General features: G+C 39.8%; 1 protein-coding gene across 1 annotated transcript; it reads left to right on the forward strand.

Moving 5' to 3' along the window:
- The first annotated feature begins 986 nt into the window (after positions 1–986).
- Positions 987–23,678, forward strand: oafa (OAF homolog a (Drosophila)). Its single transcript, XM_060887853.1, has 4 exons — positions 987–1,569; positions 18,259–18,393; positions 19,991–20,171; positions 21,191–23,678. The coding sequence occupies exons 1-4, from the start codon at positions 1,360–1,362 to the stop codon at positions 21,463–21,465; spliced, it is 801 nt and encodes a 266-aa protein (XP_060743836.1). The 5' UTR covers positions 987–1,359; the 3' UTR covers positions 21,466–23,678.
- Positions 23,679–24,860: the final 1,182 nt, after the last annotated feature.

The raw sequence follows: 24,860 nt of genomic DNA on the forward strand, positions 1-24,860 counted from the left end.
AGCCGTTTCACAAGTTTAGTGAAATCATCTACATTATGTTGGATTTTCAAACACATTGGAATTTGTTTTGTTGGGTTTTTGACACTACCAAAGCTTTGTTGAATACAGCACACTTACTAATCACTGATTTTTACTCAAGACCAAAAATAATCCTTTGATAGCGGTGATCACTATCTCACTCTCACTCACTCATTTTCTACCACTTATTCGAACTACCTCGGGTCACGGGGAGCCTGTGCCTATCTCAGGCGTCATTGGGCATCAAGGCAGGATACACCCTGGACGGAGTGCCAACCCATCGCAGGGCACACACACTCTCATTCACTCACGCAATCACACACACTACGGACAATTTTTCCAGAGATGCCAATCAACCTACCCTGCATGTCTTTGGACCAGGGGAGGAAACTGGAGTACCCGGAGGAAACCCCGAGGCATGGAGAGAACATGCAAACTCCACACACACAAGGCGGAGGTGGGAATCCACTGGAGGTGTGAGGCGAACGTGCTAACCACTAAGCCACCGTGCCCCCGCGATCACTATCTTAAGGCTCTTAATCATTAGTATATTGTTCTGGTATAAGAGGAATAAAACACTTTAGGTCATGCTTTATTTCCTTATGTTTGTTTTATGGGCTGATTGTATTTTTTTTTTAAACTCAAGACCGAAGATGATCCTTTGATGGCTGTGATCACTACCTTAAGGCTCTCAATTATTAGTATATTGTTCTGGTATAAGATGAATGTTTGCTTCATGGGCTGATTGTATTTTTATTTTTTAAAGTTGGCATTTTTAAGATGAGTTGAGTGAGGATTTGTCAGGGCACTGTGCCTTTAAGAGCTGGCAGCTCAGAAACTTTGGAGGCCGCTTGAGTGCGGAGTTGCACTTTGGCTTGGTGAAGGAAGTGGCAGCTCTCGGACGGCGCGTTCAAGTCAAAAACAGCGAGGAGGTGGAGGTGTAGGAGGGGGAGGAGGAGGAGGAGGAGGAGGAGGAAAACAGAAACTACAACTGAAGTAAGCGTGAAGCGCAGTTAGTGTGAGCTGCCACTCGGCGTAAGCAGCGTGTTTGCTTTCAGTCACGTCCTTCTCACAGCTCACCGAGTCAAACGCTGAGATTCAAACTTCTTTGTTTGTTTACATTATAGACGGATGGTTTCTGTCATTCTGGCGCGAGAACATGGATGAAAAGCTTTAAGAAAACCCCTGTGAGGTTGTTGGGGTTTGTGTGTATGTGTGTGTGCATGTGGGAACTCGGTGGAATGAGGCGAATCGGTTCACCGCCGCTTCACTCGGAGACGGTTCTGTGGCTCGTCTCTGTGCGCTTTGCGGTTTGAGTGCGCGTTTTCGCCTCGTTTTGGGATGTTGGCGCGTTCATTCGGAGTCATCTTGTTCCTCTGGGCTTTAGTGCTCAGAGCTGGTTTGTGCTCCGAGCTAAAAGTAAGGGTTCGACTCTCTGATGGCCAAATCGCTGAAGAGCTGCTGGAGGCGGACAGTGACAGAGACTCCATCACAGTGGAGTACCGGCAATCTGATGGCACACTCATCACTTTCGTGGCAGATTTTAAACAGGTGAGATCAGGAAAACCCCCAAACACACCGTCTTCATTCATATTACATCATATCTATAAACTCTGGTGTTCCTTTCAGTAGAACTCAGCTGAGATCCTTTTATCACAGGTATAATTACTGTCAATTGTTCTTAATATTTACGCACACGTGTTTTGTCCTTAAAAAAGGTTTATTAAAAGTGCATCAGTATGCTTTTAAAACTTAAAGTGCCACCAAAGATTGTTTTTGAGCATCAATAAAGAAATATATGTTTTTTTTTTTTTTAAGTAGATGATTTTTAAAAAAAAACTGTTTTCAATTGTTGTTGTTGTTGCTGTTGTTGATGTTATTCTTTTGGAGACTCCCCTTAAGTCTTGACACTGTCACTGTGTTTTCTTTAGGTTTCTTTCTCTAAATACTGTATTTGTGTATATAATATCATATATTGTGTATATATAATACAACTATTTGTAGTAGGAAAGAGTTCAGATGTTTCTTATGGAAGCAAAAAAAAAGTGCAAGAAGTTCTACCTATACCATATTATGAAAAGCAAAGCATCTGTTTTAAGGATTTAAAGGTGATCCCAGAAGTGCACACTGTAAAAATGGAGCATATATTTTTCCGAAGACTGTAGACATTTTGACATGCCCGGAGCAACTAAAAACTGTCAGTGGTTTTATTATTACCTTGATGTATTTTATTAAAGCTGTGGGGTCGATCCTGAGCTTTGGTTACTGTCCATGGATGCTTTTCCCCTGTCTGTGTTGAGGTTGTCTGTTTTCCTCCCAGCTCATTAAAACATGCCATTATGTGGATTGGCTATGATAAATTGCTTATAGGTGTTAAGTAGTGTGTAAATGTGTGTGCTCTTTGATAGACTGACTTAGAGTGCATCCCCTCTTCCAGTTCCACTATGAATGAATGAATAAATGCATAAATGAAAGAGATTTGTTTAACAATTTCTAACAGGCCTATAACCCTGCATCTTAGTTGTCCACTTAAAACTGCAAGTCTTGTTATCTCACATCCAAGTGGTTCATCCGATGGTACTTATTCCACCATACGCATAATATCAGACCTTTTATTTATGAAAGAAGCTGTAAATTAAATTACTTTTGGGAACTCTCAGACACCATTACATGAATTAGGTCTTATCTGAACTTGTAGCAATAAGATATCCATGTTTTCAGCTTGACCCAAGGATAGCACTCACCAGATCTCCTCCCGGTGATGTACCTCCTTCCTGCCGACTTTAGTTTCAACCCAACTTGTGCACTGCCTGATTGAGCAACCTCTATAATAATACTCCATTTTCTCACGTCTATTAGATCGTGCTGTATGTATGACTTATTCAGTTATCAAAAACAATTATGGCAGTATGATATTACCTAGCGATCTGTATGCAATAACCATTTTGGATGCTTTACAAATGTCTCTAAGTTTAGTAGTTTATCTCCTGCAGTAGGAATGCTGACAGAGTCATTTTCCTTTTTTTTTCACTCAGCCTCTTTCTTTTTCCACTTTTTATCAGTTCCACACAGAGTCCCGTCTCCTTCTTTCCCCTCACATGTGTTTCTCATCTATGTCATCTGCAAGGATTTATGGAAACTTGAATTAACTCTGACTTGCAGCTGCCTTCTCGGATTTACTGCGTACTGGTTAGCGAGTAATTTTACGGCAATGCCAAAAGATAGACTTTCATACATCCAGACAATGCTGCGTGTCAAGTAGCTGTGTAGACACCAGGTCTCCAGGCATGACTGGGGCTGTCAAATTAACTTTTGTGCACTTTCATTTGAAAAGATCTCAATGTTGTTGTTTAAGTTGTTATTGTTTCAATTACTGGATCTACCAACATGGTGCTTACCTGATCAGTCCTTATGTGTTTTCTACATGTGTTTCTACTGTGCCTGTTAAAGTTGAGCTGTTAGATTTTGCCAAAATTTGCTTCACTTCAGTACTTTGTCCAGCTAAATAAAGTTGTAAAGTTATATATAAACGCATATTTATTAACCAAAGAGCAACCATTGTATGCTTGGCATGACAAGTTTTTGCAAAACAAAAGGTTTTTTTTTCCCAGTGATGGTCTTAAAAGGAGTGTAAAGGAATTGTCGTTTGTCTTCTTGGCAGATCCATTTGGCTGGGAATCAAACAGGACACAGATAAATGCAACAAACTGGATTCCTGTGTATATTTATTAGATCCTTGAACTCTTGTTCCATATAGGAGGGGTTCAGAAATGTAGCCATTTTCTTGTGCTAAACCATGATGTCTTGGAAGAGATTCTATGAGATTTTATGGCTGCCCAGTGTTTCAGTTAATTGTTGTCTTAATATTATTGTCTGCATTAGAAATCACAATTCGTGAGTGCTATACATTACTGCTTGTTATATCATGCTATTAAAAGTTCACGGCATATTACTATCAAAATAAGCACAACATATGTAAGGAATGAAACATGACTGACCGCATTGTTATAGATATCCTTGTCACCCTCAAGTGGATTATTTTCCCACTGCAATGCATCCTGAAATGTTTATTCCAATGATTTACCAATGACTACAATTTATAGTTTATTAATGAGCCACACACCATTTGTTTTAACCAAACTGCAATAAATTTAGCAGCTTCACAGAAATATAATGTAGAATTTTAATTTCTCCCAAATGAGCAAGCCATGTGGCAAGGACATGAGGAAGACACCTTGAGAGGAACCACACGTAAAATGGTGACACCAGATAGATAACTTTAAATCCTGCTTTTTTTGCATTAAGAGTTGCATATATTGTTCAGGAAAGTTTAGTTGGCATTAGAGCATCTCGTTCCCTCACCAACATTTTCCCTCAGTCACATTTGCAAATTGATAAGACACAAAAACGCAACATTAAAATACTCCTTCGCCAAGGCTCGCCAATGGCACGGACACCCCAGACACCTCCCGTAAAATGAGAAATAATAAATGATAAATCTTTGAAAGCTTTGCAAAATTAATAGCACTTAACAAATTAACACCATGATAGAAGTCTGTGTGATGATTCCGTGTATGGTGGTGTGTGTGGTCAATAAAACTTGAGTTTGAAGACCATCGATCTCACCTTACGATCAAAGATTATCCTTTACGATGTGCAAATTGTGCCTTGGGTGATAGCTTATTATGTGAAAGACATGTTCTCTTGTGAAAGTGTGATTAATATAGGCTCAATAATAATAATATTAAGCTCTATAATCCTAATTCTCACACACACCCTAGTCTACCAGCCCGCATTGCTCCTAGGTGGTTGGGAGGCATCAAAACAAAGCAGAGGTGTCTGAGGTAACAGGGCAGTAATGTCACAGAGTCCCAAGAATGTGCTATAAACATGCAAGTGTGAATACTCACACTGGCATTGTCTTAAATCACTCTTTTTTCCAGTTCTAACTGTATCATGTTTCTGGGTTCCCTCCCTTCCTGCCCTTAGGCTGTTTAATATCCAGGCTGTGTTCAAAGGAAAAGAGGCAACTACGGAAAAAGCCTACACAGTATGCGCTGATGAATGTGAATTGATTCATTTCACCTCACACCCACTGCTGAGTGTAGTATCTGGCCCTTTTGTGCATTTCCACACTGGGGTATCCTTGAAATACTTGGCAGTGACCCATCCTTTCTTCTCATTTTTCTTCTTCTTCCTTGTCTTTTATCGAAGCTACATATTCTATCTTGCAGTAACCTTGGCCATGGTGCTGGAAACTTTCACATCATCAATAGGAATGTAATGGGTGTTTGTTTTTTTCATTCAGTTTAAAAAAAATCCTTCTTGTTGTTTCCTGGTATTCCATTTCCATTCCTAAGACTTTGTAAGGCCAGTACTCTAGCAAAGACATTAACAAATGTCGTACTTACATTTACATTGATTCAGTTCCTGGCACTTTTATCCACCATGGCGGAACCTGCTGCAGATCTAAAACTGTCAGATGAGATGAGTGCAGTGATTCAAATGCAACAAGATTCAACTTTAAGAAAAAGACAGGTGTAGCTAAACACCAGCACTGGTTCAAGTGCAAGTACTCCATACAAACTTCTACAATCGTTGTTTATAAAAATGTCAAATTATGAAAATCATAATCTTAGGGCATTTTGCTTAGTGTTTTCTCACTTAGTTTGTTTGTTTAGATTATTTTATATGTGCCTATCTCAGACGTCATTGGGCATCAAGGCAGGATACACCCTGGACGGAATGCCAACCCATCGCAGGGCACACGCACACACACTCACGCAATCACACACTAGGGACAATTTTCCAGAGATGCCAATCAACCCACCATGCATGTCTTTGGACCGGGGGAGGAAACCGGAGCACCCGGAGGAAACCCCCGAGGCACGGGGAGAACATGCAAACTCCACACACACAAGGTGGAGGCGGGAATCGAACCCCGACCCTGGAGGTGTGAGGCAAACGTGTTAACCACTAAGCCACCGTGCCCCCCTGCATCTGATCATATGCCACACAAAATTGGAAACACATCAGGAGTTTTGAAGTTGTCATCTGATCGGTTGGATTCTACAAGATTTCCAGGAGATGTGTCACATTTTCTAAAAGTCCACAAGCTGTCAAGACATTCTACTTCTCTCATGGAAGAAGGAATCTGTCGCTTTCTATCACAGCTGTGACAATAAGCACTTATGAGGGACAGCCTAAACACTGGATTTTCAAATTTATGTAAAGTCTACAGTATAGAATTCTTCATTTGTACAACTTTCTTAAATAAATTATCTATGGTTGCATGCCGGGCTGTTTTAGTAGGGACATTGACTTTATATTTAAACCCCTAATCAAGACACTGAACAAAACAAACTGGTGATGACTAATTGACTACAAACAAACTACATGATGGTCACATGACCTCTTTGTAGTCTTTGGCCAATAAAAGCTGCTATGGAGTCCAGACCGTCTGCCATCAATCTGAAGGTCTTTCTACACAAGACTACCAATCTGCGTTCTGCGTTCTGTAGTGCACAGCATGGATTGCACTGTTTGGTAGATCTTTGGTGACAAAGAATTTTGTGGATAAGCATGGACATGGCAAGTCAAAAATCAAAGCACAAACTCTTGATTTGTAAAATGAAGTGTCTCTTCTCCGAAGCCACTTTGTTGTCCAGATGACACATTGATTCCCACTTAAATTTGTTACACACAAAATCACGTATACATTAATGCACAATGAAATACTTTTCACATATCCCGGCTTAGGAAGTTAGGATCATAGTTCAGGGTCAGTCACGGTACAGTGCCTGGAGCAGAGAGGGTTAAGAGCCTTGCTCAAGGGCCCAACAGAGGCAGCTTGGTGGTGCTGCCCTGCCCTTCCCATCAACAACCCAGAGCCTTAACCATCTGAGCCACCTGTAACCCATCAATATAATGAATACAGTTCAAAAGAAAGCCACAACAAGCTAATGGAGCTGTCAACTATCCATCTTGACTGCTATGAGCAGAACCTTGGAACATAAACAGGTTTACTCTGATCAGTGAGAGAACCGTTTGCTTGCGCAAACACATTTTTGGATTGCTGTCAAACTCTGCCATGTAAAAGCAAACTAGGCCAAAAAGAAAATACAACATTGTAATAATTGAAGTTCACAGTTTTGGAGCAAAACGCTGCCCTATACGTCTGAAAATACTGTTAATCTCCGCTCCAGCAGAACTGTAAGATATGACACGCTAAATGACTTCACAGGTGGTCAATAAAATCAGTGTATTATCTTCAGGAAAATAGCAAATGACTCATCCAGTACCAAAGAAAACAGATACTTGAGTCCTCAGTCTGTGCTCGTCATTGTTGTTTCATTGTTGACTGTATAGTAAGGGTTTTATCTCTGCGTGCTTATGTGCTAGTATATCTACATGGGCTGCCTGCCATTATCCTGGTCTTGTTTGGCAACAGGAAACTCAGGATGTGGAGTAGCAGTCGCATTCATTAGAGTAAACCCCCCGCACAAACATGTTTATTGCCTGAAAGGTTTGTGTTCTCTGTCTGGATGCAGAACTCTCAAACAGTGGTGTCACTTGCACGGACATGTCGTGGGTGTTTTGTGCTCATGTCACTCTTTCCAAACAGAGAGGGATGTGTTGAGATGCCTTCAAATTAGGCAATATGAAAAGTAACTTTGTGCTGCTGAGTCACTCTATTTTCATTTCCAGAAATCAAATGTGACTTTGACTTCATGTGAACTTGCGCCGATTGTGAGTAATGTAACTGAATAGAATCTGAACATTTCTGCGAAATCTTTTGCAACCTTTGGCCATTTATGTCAAGTAGGCATTATCAGCACTTCCTCTCCTATTAGTAGGTTTGCCTCAACTAACTATATTAAAAACGACTCAATTGGGTTTGACAACGCATACAAGATTTATTTGGCCTAGGAACATGAAGACAGAGCTAATATAATAAGCATAGATTATATAGAGGTAGATGTTGATATAACGGACAATGGCTTTTTTTTTTTATTTTCCTTACTTCACTCATCCAATCATCAGAGAATGCTGAGCCAAAGCTCTACTGACATGTACATTTACATTTATGGAATTTGGCAGAGTCTCTTATCCAGAAGTTCTTTGTCTCAAGTCTCAATGAACACATCTATGGTGGTTCACTGGGTCACGGACTAAGAATTCATTATTTGAGAGGTAACACAGCAAATAAAATCACACAGACAACGCAAGTTTTAGTTTTAAGTGTTTGTTTTAGTACTTCAGGAAGAGAGGTTTTTAGACGTTTGGTGGAAGACCGTTTGCTCTCAGACATTTTGAGGTAGTTTATTCCACTTTTCCAGATATCAAAACAGAGACGAGTCTCGATGCGTACCGCCTTTGTACCCTGTGAGATGGTGGAACGAATCGGGTAGTGCTGCAGGATCGCAGAGTAGTGGTGAATTCTGGGTTGGGATAAGTGCATTGAATTAAGTTGGTACTGGTTAGTTTTTGGCATTGTAGGAAACCATCTTGCCATTTGCAAAGTAAACATTTGAGTTGATGTTTGTTTAAACATAGCGTGTCACATGGTTTATATGTATATTACTGTGCAGAGCCACAAGACGCCAGAAAATGGTCTGGATGTTGGTAGGAATTCTTAGTTGGCATAGTTCACTTGAACATATGCTTAACAGTATTTACAGAATAAGGCAGGAATGTAAGGTATGTAGAAACAGTAAGAAAATTCAACAAAAATAAAGCAACTTTACATAACTAGTGCTAACATAACGTACAGTCTGTTACAAGTGAGTATGCATCTACAGTATTACACCATAGCACATGACTGACATGTCAGCTAAAAAAAACATTTTTGCCTATTTGTTTAGGGCTTAAACAGGATGTGCCATGGATTCAAGTACTATTTTCTTTTCTTTCTGGTCGATAAAGTTCATTCATTTTAATCTAGGTAATTGAGATAAGCATAACATGACACACCAGGCAGTCCCATGACAGTGATCTTGTGTTAACATAATAACATATTAATGATTAATAGATTACATATTAATGTTATTATGTCCAGCAAAGTTTCTCAGTCCCCAGTGTCTTGAATTTCAGTTTCAGCCAAGAATTTTCATCACTAGTTAAATCACGTTTTCATAGCATCCTAACCGCACACTCGCATGACTTTTCGGAAAATATCTGACCAGTCGGTTTGCTTTCCCTGAGCTGTGATTGCTGCTCTCGCAGCTGCCTAAACAAAGATCTCGGCAGTCTTCTAACCAGTTTGGAATTATTTTCCCATCCATTGTGTCAACTGCAAGCGCTTTCCCCTTAGGACACCTCAGCGGCTCTATTCACCATACTCTGATATCTTTATTCAGACTGGAGCCAAGCCTTGTTGGCCTTTTGAGTGCCACAGATAATGAAAGAGTCCTGATCCCAGAGAGAGCAGCATACGAAGCTAAGCGCAATGACTCCTCATGACCCAGTACTCGGAAACACATTCCACCCATGACAGTGATGGAGTGTGTTGTGTTAAGGTTAGAGCTGCCATTCATGATACCATGGTGTCACTCCTGATTGGAGATTACTGTGAGCAAATTCTTTAATGTTGGTGCTGGTGGTCTGATGTATATTCAGTTCTGTATTTTCATGATCTAAACTTTCTTTTCTTTTTTTTTTTATTTGAAACCCTGGTCAAATCTGTTTCTTTGCCCAACCCTTAAAATAATTTTTATTCACCAACTTGTTCATCGGTTTTCTGTTCCGTTTTCTGCTCTATTTCAACAAAGCGTCTTTGTAGTTCCGAAAATGCTTCAGCAGGAAGACTGTCATGTTCCTGAAGTTTAAAAACCTCACATGTGTACCTCCTCCACTCTCCAGCTTCAACCCTCTTTCTCTTGTGCAACAGTTTGGCACGATAAGCACCGTTGAAATATTGATCTGAGTGTGTGGATATTATGAAACCAGTTTCATGAACTTGATTTATTATTGAGTGTGTGTGTGTGTGTGTGCAAAAACTACAAGAGAGTTTTCCCCGAGATGGGGGGTGCTGGGGGTGGGGAAGTTAATTAGCCGTGCTACACCAGGCAGTGTTTTTGGCTTCCGTGCTCATTAGGTCTTGCTAGGTCACGCGTGTTTGGGGCTTCTTGGAGGAGAAAAGGCTTCAGTAAAGCAGAACAGTCGATGTTCCATTGAGCACAAACAGGCAGTCGGCTGAAAGCAAACACTCTTCTGTTAGCCACACAAGTAGAGGCCACAGATCACGTGTCACAATGCGGATGCTACTGGAGTGTCCTTTTCTAATGTCCCTTGTTGAATGTGACCTCAGAGAAGTGCTTCTCTTGATGCTTCCTCTTGTGGTTTCTGCTTTTAGCGAAACGTTTTCTGACACCGGGCCTGGGAAACTTGCGGATTGCTCAACGACCAAGCCGAGTCGGATTTAACAATTATCAGGCAAAACACGATTGGGAAACACGGACTTTGTTGTTGTTTAAGAAATATCCAAATCTGTGTCCCTCTTTGCTTCCATTTGTGTTTTCATGTTAAGCAGGATTATGCTTTAACATGTTTCCTCCTTCACATTCTTGGTGTAATTAGCCTCAACTCAAGCATTTCTCGCCAGCTTGGCTTCCTCCCCCCTTTTACGTGCCATTGTGAGAAATCGCCAGTCTTTTACAAGTAGAGTTTAAAGGACGCTTCGCACCTGTGCCTTTTCTCTGGGCCGCTTCATCCGCTAGCGCAAATACCTCCGCTGTAGACGAATGACTCATAATCCCCAGCGCTTCTGCGAGAGAAATGTCACACAATACCATTTTTCTTAATTTCTCTTAGCAAGCATTAAACCACCCTAACCGTAAACATTTTAATCGCTAAACTTTTTGCTTGCCTTACAGTTTGTTTGCTTTATTCTTTGGCTCCATGCCGCAGTTAATTCTCAGGCTTCTCTTTCTGCATATATGCTTTGCTAGATTAAACCTGATGGATATTAATATTTGTGAGATTTTTTTTTTCCAGCTCAATGGACAAAGGTTTGACTAAGGCAGATAATGGGGTGTCAGGTGAGCAGGCCTCATTAAAGAGACCTGCACAGTGAGGGGGCTGGAAAACAGGAAGTGCAGCAAGCTCTCCTGGGATTTTCCAGATAAAGCTGCATTATACATGATAAGAGACAGCTGTGTGTCCGCTGAGGGAGGTGTTCAGACCCCCCTACACACAAAAAAAAAAATACGTCACGAATATTAGTTTGCCCTTAAGGCGATCTGAGTACAGCTCCTCTCTGTAACATGCAGTTCGCCTACAAGTACTTGTGCGCAAGAGAACCCTCAGGCTGTTTAAGCGGCTTGTTTTCCTTCCATGTTCAAAGAGACCGTTTAACAAAGGCACTTAATATAACTTCCACGTCAATTGTGTGCTAGATTTTGCCATTTAACACAGCCACAAAGTCCTCAGACATCATTATATAACCGGCATTCTGAGCAAGCTTCTTAATTCTGTTCAAGTTGCACATCTGCTAGAAAAGTTTAAATAGAGAAACCTGAGACCAGAATAAACTGAAGTGGAATAAAGAAACCTTCAAAGTGCGTCACTGTTTATTAATTAAACTTCTGTATATAATAAAATGTGGGTGATGTCATTTTAGAGCCCTATAGTTACTATGTAGTAAATTACAGCACCAGTGTAATTTATCAGACTGCATGTAATAAACTGCATGTCATCGGAGAGTCTGGATGGCTGTAGAGTACAAAAAAGTACTTGTTAAGACCAAAATGCCAAGATGTTTGTGGCACCGATTGCTGGGATTCTGATTCACTAATGACCAGCAGTGTTGGTCATTTGCCGTGCATTTAGAAATGACTCAAGGCATCATGGTTATATCGTATTATGAACGGCCGGCCAAAAAAGTATTTCATACAGTTTATTTTTCTTCATCTTAACTTTAAAAGAGTGAAAAAGCGGAACTGGGGAAGGAACAACTATTCCTGGCCGTGATGATGCAAGCGATAATAGGAACGCACTTGTCTCACACACAATAAACAACCTTGAGTGTAACTATAAAATATTAGAATGTTTAATAAGTCATTTGGTAATGAATTACAAACTGTAAACTTTGATACTTTTACGAGGTAAGATAAATTTGAAACCCTTTGGCACAAATGGTATAATGGTAGCTGTAGGTCACACATGGATGCCCTTGTGGATGAAAGTCCTGGGCATGGATATTGTGCAAGTTCTCACCCTTTTTTCACTGAGTGATCTCATGTAGCTGCTGTAACCATGATGCTCATATTCATCGTCTTTACAGCACACTCCATTCTGTTTGGCATTATAATACACAGTTGTCCAAGAGTAAAGATTTGTAATCTCACTATTACCCATTCACCCTGAAGAGGACGGGTTCTGGTATGTGTCTGGTTCTTCTCATGGTTTCTTCCTTGTGTCCTTTCTGGAAGTTTTTTTTTTTTTAATTACGGTTGTAACCTTTGGTTGTAAACTGAGCTCTTAAAAGATATAAATCTACATCCGGATTTTTGTAAAGCCGCATCGTGTCAATGCCAGTGGCACAAAAAAAACCCCACTATACAAATAATATTGTATTGAATTCAAATGAATGGAAGCATTACATCATTCTGATGATTATTTTCCTATAGCAACACGTTCTGTCGTGTTTTATTCCTTGCTTACATATTGTGTACACAACATTCCGGTTTTTCAGCTAGACTTTGTCCGCTTTGTACCGAGCTGCTGACAATCTGATTGGCTGCGCACACTTCCTTGTATACCTGCTTACGTTTAGTGGATTCCAGCAGGCACTTTTGAACTCCACTTTTTTTTTTTTTGCCAAATTGGGATCCTTCATACTAAACCTCTATCCACAGTGTATGGACACCTGACTATCACACTTGTGCTTTTTGAACATCTCATTCTAGATTGAATCCCCCTTTGCTGTCTTAATAACCTCTATTCTTCTAAAGAGGCTTACCACTAGGTTTTGAACCGTAGCTGTGGGGATTTGTGTTCATTCAGCCTCAAGATCATTAGTGAGGTCAGGTAGAAGGTCTGGGGTGTAGTCGACATTCCAGTTTATCCCAAAGGTGTTCAGGGTTCTATGCAGGACCCACAAGTTTTTCTCCAATGTGCACTTTTTGCACATTTCTTTTTAGTCTGCTGCTACAAACAAATGCTGTATGGACGACCTACAACATTTTTGCAGATCTCTGTATTTTGTGTGTTCATATCCACAGCATGTTACTGTTGCACTTTATTCATTACAAAACTATCTTGCTCTGGTTGCACACTTAGTTCTGTGGCGTCTCATGTAATTTTATGTAGCTCCAAGAAACGTTGTTTTATTTTACATTGTACTTTACCAGCTGTAAATGGTTGAAATGACAAAAGGATTCTTGATTTGTCTTTACCTGAGCAACCATGACAGGCCATGTCTTCATCGCCCTTGCTTGGTACATAGGGGCATTGTCATGGCTGAAAATGTTTGGGTCACACTGTTGCATACACTGACTTCCTGTTTAATTGTGTGATTCACACTTTGTAAAAACATTTAGGGGAAGAATCACATATGGGTGTGAAGTTTAGCATCCACTAAGACATAGCCATATAAGGCCATCCTTAAAAATATTTTGGTTTGCAGTAACAGTAAAAAAAAACAAAAGGGTCAGTAGGCAGGTCTATATTTTTTTTCAAGTTTCAATGTAAAAAAAAAAAAAAAAAGTACAATTTTGGTGATGGTGATTACGTAGGTATGAATTTAAACAAATTAGCATATCGTGACGTCACTGACTGGGTCTTCAACCCGTGCCTTCGGGTGCATCATTGCAAACCTCATTTTGATGCAGATTATATAGACCATAAACAAATTTGTTTGAACGGTGACCGCGAACATTTTGTTTACTGCAGCCACAGCCATCATTACCAAGCACGAACCATTGACTTTGACAGTGAATTAGAGTATGAGACGAAGCGAACGCACAGGCCATAGTGTGACATCCGTTAACCAATAGTGTAAACATAGATGACGTCACGGGTTTTTATTTAAACGAAATAATGGAGCCTTCGTTTGTATGTAGGCCTAGGCAATTTATATATTTACAATACTTACTAAAATATAACTAATATTATTTTATTGCTTTTGTATTAGTTGTTTGAAGAGTAAAAAAAAAAATTGGTCGGTCTTAACGCAAATTTACCGGCAAGTCGGTCGGACTTAAAGCAAAAAAAATAACAAATTTGAGTCGGCACTAAATTGACAGGGTCAGTCGGGTTACGGCAAACAAGAATATTTTTAAGGATGGCCTGATGTAACACTAAAGTGTTTTTTGCCAAACTGTTCTTGGCCTTTTTAGTTTACTGTTTAGTGTAGCTAGCATGGTCTTGGTTACTACTTGCACAATGGTCATGCTGGTGAACTGGTACGCTCATACTAGCTGATTTTCAGCGTCAGACCTGACAATTAAAACACGACTCAGAATGTGTTGGCTCATTAAAGTGTTGGAAATGGAGCAGAGATTGAAGGTCGGTGTGGCTTTGCAGTGGTGTGTGTTATGGGTTTAGAGTGGTGTGCTGTGTGCTGGACCTATAAAGAAGCAGGCAATGCTGCTACTTTACTGCTTTATCACTTTGGACATAGAAGGTTCCTTCCTATTTGTAAAATCTGTAGATTTTCTTGAATATTTGTTTTATTTCTATTATATTTATCAGTGTTATGGTTGTTTTAAGTTGTTATGTCTTAATTATCGTCGATATTGTTCAGAATGGCCTGGTGCCATACTGGCCTTTGCACTACCGTTCTGTCTCTTCATGCTTGATCCACAATCGGTCCACAGTTTGAGAATGAGTTAGCATTCGTTGCTGTGTGGTGAGACATGCCAAGCTCTGCTGGTAGCTGGCTCTCGACAGGCAATAAGACAGATGATGGCGTATTTCAAACAAACACTCCACAGGCACTAGCAGAAGTACAGGCCCCTGATGTTTTTCTTGCTTTTGGAGATGACACCCAACCAGTTAAAATAAACCTGCTGTGCATCATGGTTTGTGTTTAGTCTTGTGACTCGCCCCTTCTTAGTGTTGATATTTTACCAAGGTGGAACTGAGGGTGTCCGTTGCACCACTATATACTACACTGTGTGTGTGTGTGTGTGTGTGTGTGTGTGTGTGTGTGTGTGTGTGTGTGTGTGTGTGTGTGTGTTTGTGTGTTTGTGTGTATGTGTGTGTGTGTGTGAATCGTTGTGTTTGTGTGTGTGTGTGTGAATCGTTGTATTTGTGTCAGTCTTTTTATGTTTGTGGGTGTGGGTCTGTGAGTCTGTATGTGAATTTGTCTTTGTGTGAATGTGTGTTTGTGTTTGGGGCTATCTTTGTGTGTGGGTGTTTGCAAGTATCTGTGTGAGAGAGGCTGTGTTTGCAAGTCTCTGTGTGTGTGTGTGTGAGTGAGTGAGTGTGTGAATGTGTGTGCGCGCATGTGTGTGTGACAGTCTGTATGTGAGACCGTCTGTATGTGAATCGGTGTTTGTGTCAGTCTCTTTGTGGGTGTGGGTTTGTGAGTCTGTATGTGAATTTGTCTTCGTGTGTGTTTGTATGCGTGTGTGTATGTGTGTGTGCGTGCGTGCTTACCAGTGGGAGAAGAAAAGATGGACAGAGAGTCTACGGAAGAGGCTGAGTGAATGAGAAAGACAGGCAGAGTCAAAGAGTCAACTGATATATGGGCTGGTTATGATGAGGACCAGCAGACTGCAATGTGTTTGACAGGGGACTGAAACTGGAGTCCACAGTGAATAAATAATATGAATAAAAGATAAACATTAGGATAACGAGAGGAAATTGTCAGTCAGTGAAGATACGGCTTTTTGCATAACAACAATAAAGACTCTGATATAAGTAAAACTTAATAGAAGGCTAGATTGATGTGATGTCACCAGAGCAGAGTAATGACAAACCTGTGTATTTTATCTGCGTTTATGCCCACAGTCAGGGCAATTAGTTCTTTTTTCATTCCCTTTCTCCATAACTGGGAGGTCTTCTTTCATCTCTTGTGTTCCACTGATTGTTCTGTCATCTGAGACATGTGTATTCAGGAGTCATGTCCCGTGGCACCATGGTCTCTTTACGGGCCAGTTCTTTTCCCCCACTGACGCGAAAAATCTGGACGTTTTGATCAGCGCTCAAATGAAATAGCAGAAAAGGCTGAGGGTTTCTTGGCTGCCTGTGTGTCTGGACTGTAGGGAGATATCTGCTAACTGCATGCAGAGGTGTTTTGTTATTTTGCCGACATTGAAACGTTCTGTGCGGAAAGTTGGAGGTGATTAATCTCCAGACCAAAAAATGTCAGCTGGTCTCTGTTAGTTTTGATTGTGCAGAAAGAACAAGGCTCAAGAAGGCCTTTGCTTCTGCTGGCCTTATGCTCTGAGACCTTGGTGTGTGACCGTGTGTGTGTGTGCATGTGTGTGTGTGGGACAGACAGTTGATGAATGAATAGTGCTCTCGCTCTTGTCTGTAGCTTCCCATCATTCCCTCACATGGAACTCTTTATAGATACAGAATCCTTGCCAGGGTTCCGGTCGTGTTGCCAGTGGTAACCCTGTAATGTTCTGAAATATACAGCGCCTCTCCACTTCTCTGGCTCAGAACTCTATAAATCTGTTACTCACACACTAAACTCTGTCTGCTGTTTCCTCAGTTAAGGGCAACTTTTTTTCCTCACACTCTACCAAGAACTTGTACACAATCAATTATAGTATACATACCATTTAATTTGAGCTTTGGTTTGTTATCATGTTAGAATAATTTTTTTTCATTATTTAACCTGCCCAACAAAGGCCTAACTAAAGAGTTCAGTCCCGGCTTAAGAGAAGATATATTAGATATCTTCGATATCTTCGATATCTATCTATCTATCTATCTATCTATCTATCTATCTCTCTCTCTCTCTCTCTCTCTCTCTCTCTCTCTCTCTCTCTCTCTCTCTCTCTCTATCTATCTCTCTCTCTCTCTCTCTCTCTCTCTCTCTCTCTCTCTCTCTCTCTCTCTCTCTCTCTCTCTCTCTCTCTCTCTCTCTCTCTCCGATATCTATCCCATAGAGTTAGGCTACCACCGTCATGCTTCACAAGGTAAGCAGGTTTTGCTTTTATTAACTTTTACACTTATGTCTGAAAACCTCTAACATTGTCTCGTCAGCAACATGGTTTGGGGTGAAATAAGTGGGCATGAATGGGTTTTTTTTAAATTTTATTTTACATTTTTTCCCTATTATAAAAGGCAATAAAGTAATAACTTCAGAAGAAAAATACAAACTTTTCAAAGTGTACATGCTCCTGCATTGGCACATCATCAAAACATAGAAGAGCTCTTATACACTGAGCCCAGATAACTGATGACAGATGACTACAGATAAGCATTTAAAATGACTGACATGTTGAACAGAACTGCCTGAATTTTTTCCTCAATGATGTTGGCATGAACAGAGATCACTCAAGTTATGGGACAACGATGTGTTTTAATGTCATGAGTGACTGACTTTTACCACAGGCGACAAGTTAGTTTATCAGCATCGTCCATGTCAGGATATGCCATTGATCAGCAATGAAGCAATTCTATTCAATTCAATAGTAAATTTAGCTTAGATTATACGTGTAGAGGTAGCCGGGGTTTCCTTCTGTGGAAACTTGATGGAATATTTAAATGCAGCTTTTCCTTTTGTAATTCAGCAGAACTGCACTATAAAGCAAAATGTTTCTGGATGACTGATCTTCACAACCATATGTGGTTCTTCCCAAAACATGTTGCCACAATGTTAAAACCATGCACTTGTCTTGAATGTCTATTTATGCTTTAGAATTACAATTTCCTTGGAATTGGTTCATAAACACATGGTTTGCCAAGCTTGGACTGGAAGAACTTGACTGTCCTACACAAAACCCTGACCTCAACCCAACTGAACCTCTTTGGAATGAATGACTGCATCTCCTTAGGCAAAATCAGTGCCTGACCTTACTAATGCTCTTGTGGCTAAATGCCACGAAATCCTCACAGCCACCTTCCAAAATCTAGAGGAAAGCCTTGCTAGAATAGTGTAGACAAGTGGAGGTTATTATAACGGAGTGGGATAAATATGGAATGAGATGTTCACAAAATAAAATGTGGGTATTGGATGGTCAGGTGTCTATAAACATTTGGCCATATAGTGCAGCTATAGAGGGTTTTCCCAGGCCACGTCACATATGAATACAAAATTGTGTTTCCCTTTTTGTTCAGGATGTGAAGATCTTCCGGGCATTGATTCTGGGAGAATTGGAGAGAGGGCAAAACCAGTACCAGGCACTGTGCTTCATCACACGCCTCAGCCACAATGAGATCATCTCCAGCGAGTCCATGGCCAGACTCCGGCAGGTCAGTGTCCTCCTTCAGAGACACACAGCAGGGAGAAAGAAGAGAGTGAGCCTGGAGGGGTGTCTCAGAGAATCAGGGGTTTAAATGGATTATAAGTATATTACACTAGACTATGAAGTAGTCTAATTTAGTCATAAATATCCACCCACTTAGCAGCATTTCCTCCTCACACCCCTTCATAAATTAACCTTAAATCAAATGAAATGGTTTAAAAGACATTTGTGCTGTGTACATTTTCTTGGTCAGGAAGAACCTGAAGAGAGAAACAAAGCTAAAGATTCATTTTTCATATATATATGAATATATACACGTGTATATATATGTATGTATGTGTGTGTATATATGTATGTATGTGTGTGTATATATATATATATATATATATATATATATATATATATATATATATATATATATATATATATATAATAAAATCTCTGTATGTAGTCATCAATCAACTCCAGAACTTTTGGCATCCTTCATTAAAAATAAGCAAATGTTTTGGGAAAACCAACTTTGGGCCCTTTTCATTTTTGCTGCGTCTCACAGGACCCCTGTCCTAAATAGTGGACTACTGATCCACATCTATATTTCTATTCATTTGGAAGATGCAAGAGATTTTAGAGAGATTTCTGGACACTTTCTACGTCAATCAGTCAAAACTTTAATTGAGGGAAATATCTTTTGGAAGAAAAATGTTTATCCATTCAGTTACTTTTTACTGATTTGTAGAATATATGCCTGGGACAACTGAAGCTGTTCTGGTGATTACAGTGACCAAACACCTGATTTAAACAATTTGCGTTGTTTTTTTTTTTTTCCTTTATGTTTTTAAAAGAAAATGTCACTATTTAAAATTTTTTATTTCTTGAAGGGTTCATTCTTGAGCTGCCCAGTAGGTACAATAAATATAGTCTGAATGTGCTACCTGTATTAATTCTAGGAGTATAGTATTAGTATTCATCCTACCAGGAGTCAGCTAATATTGTACTACCGCAAAACAAGAAGAAATATATTAGTAATGCAGTAGCACACTGGTTGAATTGATTTTAAATCTGATCTTAAGAGTTTTAAAATGTTATTGTTGTATATAAAATATACATAAAAATATATAAAATTGTTGTTTTAGTTGTCTTAGGTATATGTTTTAGGTATAATGTTACAAAATTAGAATCAGAAATGATATTTAAATCTTGTAATAGAATTTAAGAATTGAAATGGATGCCAAAATCAACACATGACCTAATGAAATCAAACTGGTACTGTATCTGTTTTTCCAGGCCAGGCTTAGAACAGGGGTGAGCAAAGATTAGACTAAGAGGCCAGGAGCAGATTAACATTAACAGGTACACATGCTAATGTAAACATCATTGAAGCATCATTACTGCTTGCAAGTGCAGCTTTATAGCAGCCTCCTGGTGGGGTGGGGGTGTGTTCGTGTGTGTGTGTTCCAAGGTGCGTGGCTGTTACATGATGCAAAGGGCAGACCTATAATGATTGCTTTTAGGGTCACCAAAATGTGTAACCAAAATGAAGCTTTTGTGTTAGTTTGAACATGCTGGCAAGTTTAGTAACTGAATTTGCATTGGGTTGTGCACAGAAAAACCCACACACCGTAAGAACGGCGGAGGAGAAGAAGCCAACGGAGACGCTCAGCATGAACGTGGCGGTTAACGTGATGCTGGCATGGCAGCTGAGTACCCTCGTCTACAACACGTGCAGTGTGGCGCATGACGCCGTGTACACCCGTGAGGCCGACATGCACCACTGGCTGGACACGGGCAAGTACTTCTAATTACAGCCTGCCAAAAACACACACTCTAATTGAGTCTACTGCCATTTTCCTTTTAAAGGATCTGGCCCAGTCATTTTCATTCTTTAGTGTCAGCATAACTGCAAATAGCAAATGCACAAATGTACATATACAGTGAAATGGCATACTTTATTTCCAGTGTACACAGATGTGATGTGGAGTGTTTCTGTAATGTTAGTGTTAGAAAGCAGGGCTATTTTGAAAAACAGCAGCTGAGAATGTAGAACGTTGAAGAATGTATTATGTGACATTTGCCTCTATGGTATAAATAACACCGCAATGCTTTATTTCATCACACACTAACCTTCAGTTATGGGGGCTTGAGAGGAAGCTTGAGATTCTAGAGGAGAACTTGGAGCTCAGTACAAAACGAGGAAATACTGTGCCCGAATAATGTTAAATAAATTTCTGGCATAACAATTGTTCATATGAGTAGAATCTTGTGTTAAACAGTTAGAAATAGGATGTGATAGAAAAGGAAAAATTTGTCGTAATCCTGTAAGGACATGTAGTTTTGGTTTAAAATACTTTAGAATACAAAACTCTTTGACATGGGAGTGTGTACAAGGTGGCTTAAGTAGCTTAGCGGTTAGCACATTTGCCTCATACCTCTAGGGTTGGAGGTTTGATTCCCAGGGTTTCCTCCAGGTACTCCAGTTTCCTCCCCCAGTCCATAAAGCATCTGTGCGATTGTGCCCTGTGATGGGTTGCTGCCCCATCCAGGGTGTCTCTTGCTTGTGCTCCACAAAAATCTGCCCCCCACTCCATGACCCTGTACACGAAAAGTGATGCATAAAATGATTCAGTTTATTGAGTGATTTACTGACAACTTCCCCATACATTTTAATCATAAGTGAGTTTTGTACGAACACTTTTCTTTTCTCGGTACACTGAAATGTATCAAATGTTGTTTGTATTAATCTCACATCCGCTACAGTTTTCGTTTAAGTATGCATTGTTCTAACTCCCTGTGCCCTGTTTTTGTAGGTATTGAGAACTCCGTGTTTGAGACTCTCCCGCAGGCTGTTGAGGTTCCTGGGCTGAAGAGCTGCCGCTCCGTGACGGATCTTTGGCAGGCCTGCTCCTGCAGTTACAGCATGAGGCTCGAGTGGTACCCGTGTCTGCTCAAGTACTGCCGAAACAAGGATTCCTCGGGACACAGTGCCCCGTACAAGTGCGGCATCAAGAGCTGCAGCAAAGGCTATGACTTTACATACTACACGCCTCATAAACAGCTCTGTCTGTGGGAGGAGGAGACTTAGCGGTGCATGCTCAGCTTCACATCGGCAATTTTTTTTTGTTCACTCTTTGTTTGAGCCCCGAGCTATTTGAACTCAACTATCCATGCTTGAGAGTATGCATGGCATAATCTTGCATAAAACATAAGACGAAGAACAGCTTTGTTTCTGTGAGTTCTTGTGAAATCACAACGACTTTATTTCAGCAGACTTTTCAAAAGGTTACACTACGATTAACGGATTAACGGAGGTGACAGGAGCGTCTACAGAACCTGCAGATCCACTTCCTGTAGACCAAGCAACTGTGAATCAAGTGATAGTCTAACAAGCTGTAATCTGTTGATTACCAAAAACATGTTCAGCCAGGATTTTCTGTTCAATATGTCTTCTAATTTATTGTTTGCTATGGGAAATTATTGAAAAAGCACAAGGCTAATTTACATGTTCTGAAAACATGTTCCTCACTTTTTTTTTTTAATAAGTATTTTGTTGCCCTTAGGTATCACGATCAGACTGATGATGTTACGAAGAATTGGGATAAGATTTCCTTTGCTGATATTTCAGTGCAGTATGAAACACTATCTCACTGTTGGGTTATAACTGTTTGTTTGTTTGTTTCACTCTTATTAAGTTCTGCTTATTTTAAAGAAAAATCCACCCTGAACAACTTGCCTTTTAACCTTTACAATTAACCTGGGATCTCCTGAGTTTAGTTAAATGGCTGCGTCAGCCACAATGCTGTTCAACTGCACCAATAGTCGTGCTAAAAGGATTTGTCTGCATGTCTGACTAAGGAGAGCATTGCAGTAATGCTTTAGTCCTTATAGCATGTGGAGCGGTCTCACATCCTCCTAACAGATGCTAATACCATGGTCATCTTCTAGATCGCTAACTAGCCAAGCTGTATCTCAGCATAAGTGTGTCATTATGATACAGTATTAATATGCAATACATTCTGGAACTTCTGAGTCCAGCATTTGCTGTCTCTAATAATGCTAAGATGATTTTCATATTAATATGACATAAACGTGTCTGGAAAAATGGCAGATGACTTGGAAAAAGCTCTTTAGGAGAAATTTCTCATCAATTAAACACTGTTATAGTGATGTCTTGCTAAGATGTCATAGCAGAAGACTCCTGCTTATTACTAAACTATCCAAAAATACAACACTAACAAATGAATTGGCACTGAATAACAAACCCAATCAGATTCTAAATCTAAACATATTTCAGGGTAGAGTTTTTCTTAATGTTTTTTTTTTATTATTATAAGGTTCTAGGAAATTAACATCACCAGTATTTTAATTTTCTTACAAAAATACCCCCAACTATGCATTTAGTAGCCATGTTTTCAAGCATGGGGGCACAGTGGCTTAGTGGTTAGCACGTTCGCCTCACACCTCCAGGGTTGGGGGTTCAATTCCTGCCTCCACCTTGTGTGTGTGGAGTTTGCATGTTCTCCCCGTGCCTCGGGGGTTTCCTCCGGGTACTCCGGTTTCCTCCCCCGGTCCAAAGACATGCATGGTAGGTTGATTGGCATCTCTGGAAAATTGTCCATAGTGTGTGATTGCGTGAGTGAATGAGAGTGTGTGTGTGCCCTGTGATGGGTTGGCACTCCGTCCAGGGTGTATCCTGCCTTGATGCCCGATGACGCCTGAGATAGGCACAGGCTCCCCGTGACCCGAGAATAGTTCGGATAAGCGGTAGAAGATGAATGAATGAATGTTTTCAAGCATATATATCTGCAGTGTGTTAAAAACAAACACCAATATTGTCTTCACAGTGCCGTATTCCACCCAACACTGCCACCTTGTGCTGATTTTGTTTTCAACAAGACACAACATTTGATCCCCAAATTACCGCAAGTGTTCTTGCCAGCACATGTTAAACCATTATCAAGCAGGACCAAAAATGATATTGTGCTGAGAGAGAGCTTTGATTAGCAAATAATTCATTCTTTTCATTTGCAGTTGTATTTTTCCATAAAAATGTGTTAATTGTTTACTGTACTAAAACAACTGATTCAGTTAATACAATCTCTTGCAAAAAAGTAAGGCAATGAGAAATCCTCAATGCCAAATTATACCTTTTTATAATTTAAAGTGCCTTGACGCATCAGTGTTTACTGATTTATTTTATAGGTAGATGTTATAGAATTGTGTAAAAAAATATTTTTTTACGAAAATGTTAAATGAGTATGAAGTAATAATTTGAAATAAAATCTATGTTCCAATAAACCTTCAGCGTTATCCTTTTGATTGCAAATTATGAACCAGATGAAGTTCACAAGTTTTTAGAAAGCCAAATATAGAACAATAAAGAACAAAATGTTTGTGTTTGTGTGTGTGTGTGTGTGTGTGTGTGTGTCCTGCCATAGACTGGTCACCCGTTCCTGCTCGTTATTTACGGGATAAGCTTGGAATCCACTGCAGCCATGACCAGAATAAAGTGCTTCCTGAAGAAGATTGAATAGTAACAGCAGAAATGGTTAGTAAATCCTGGTCCCTTGGGCAGGATCCTAGGCATAGCTTCCTCCAAACCTTGCTAAGCATGAACTAATCCACCAAATCATCCACAGAATAAACATAGTGCAGCTCTTAAAAGACTGTCAGCATTGACTGCTGAAGACCATTAGTCTTTTTTGTCTTACTTTTGATGAAAATCTTTTTTTTTTTTTCTTTAATGCATTTTGTGGGCTCTTTTTCAATCCTCTTTTATAGCTCTACTTTAAAGCAGTTAGGCTTTTACAGACCACTCATTGGATAAAAATTCAGGCCCAGGCCATTATTACATTTCTGATGTACAGTCATTTTACATTCTGTGATTATATTTATGGGTTCTTATTGTATGCATTGTGTTGTGGCAGAATACCTGACTGAATATCGAATCCATCACTATATAAAAGGGAATAAAACACTTTGGATCTTATGGTTATTAGCAAAAAAAAATAAATGGTAGTAACAACCATTTGTATTGTATCACACTATTCCGATTACTTTCTAAAAATTGCACATCTTGTTTTCAATATTATTCTTGTTGTATGGAGGTTTGTAACAGTCTGCTAGATTTCAAAATTCAAGTTACATTGTGTTACAGTAGTTTTTAAAGTCAACTCCATGATTATTAATTTCAGTGAGGTGTAGCCACAGGGGCTGTGATTAAAGCGGAGGAAGTCACAAATACTCCACCATCCTTGTTGCACAGACATGAGAAATGTGTCTATAGAAACTTTGAAATGTCTAGTTTTAAATGGACAGATATGGTAAACACCCACTTATAAGTTCCCTAAGGAACTATATGGCAACATGAGACACATAGACTCTAGGGGCTGGACAGTTGTCTCCCCATGTTTGATGACATATCAATATTCATGGTTGTTGACACTCCCTTAAAAACAGCCTTTCTCAAACAAAAAGTGG

This window comes from Tachysurus vachellii, chromosome 15, assembly GCF_030014155.1.
Source record: "Tachysurus vachellii isolate PV-2020 chromosome 15, HZAU_Pvac_v1, whole genome shotgun sequence".
NCBI lineage: Eukaryota > Metazoa > Chordata > Actinopteri > Siluriformes > Bagridae > Tachysurus > Tachysurus vachellii.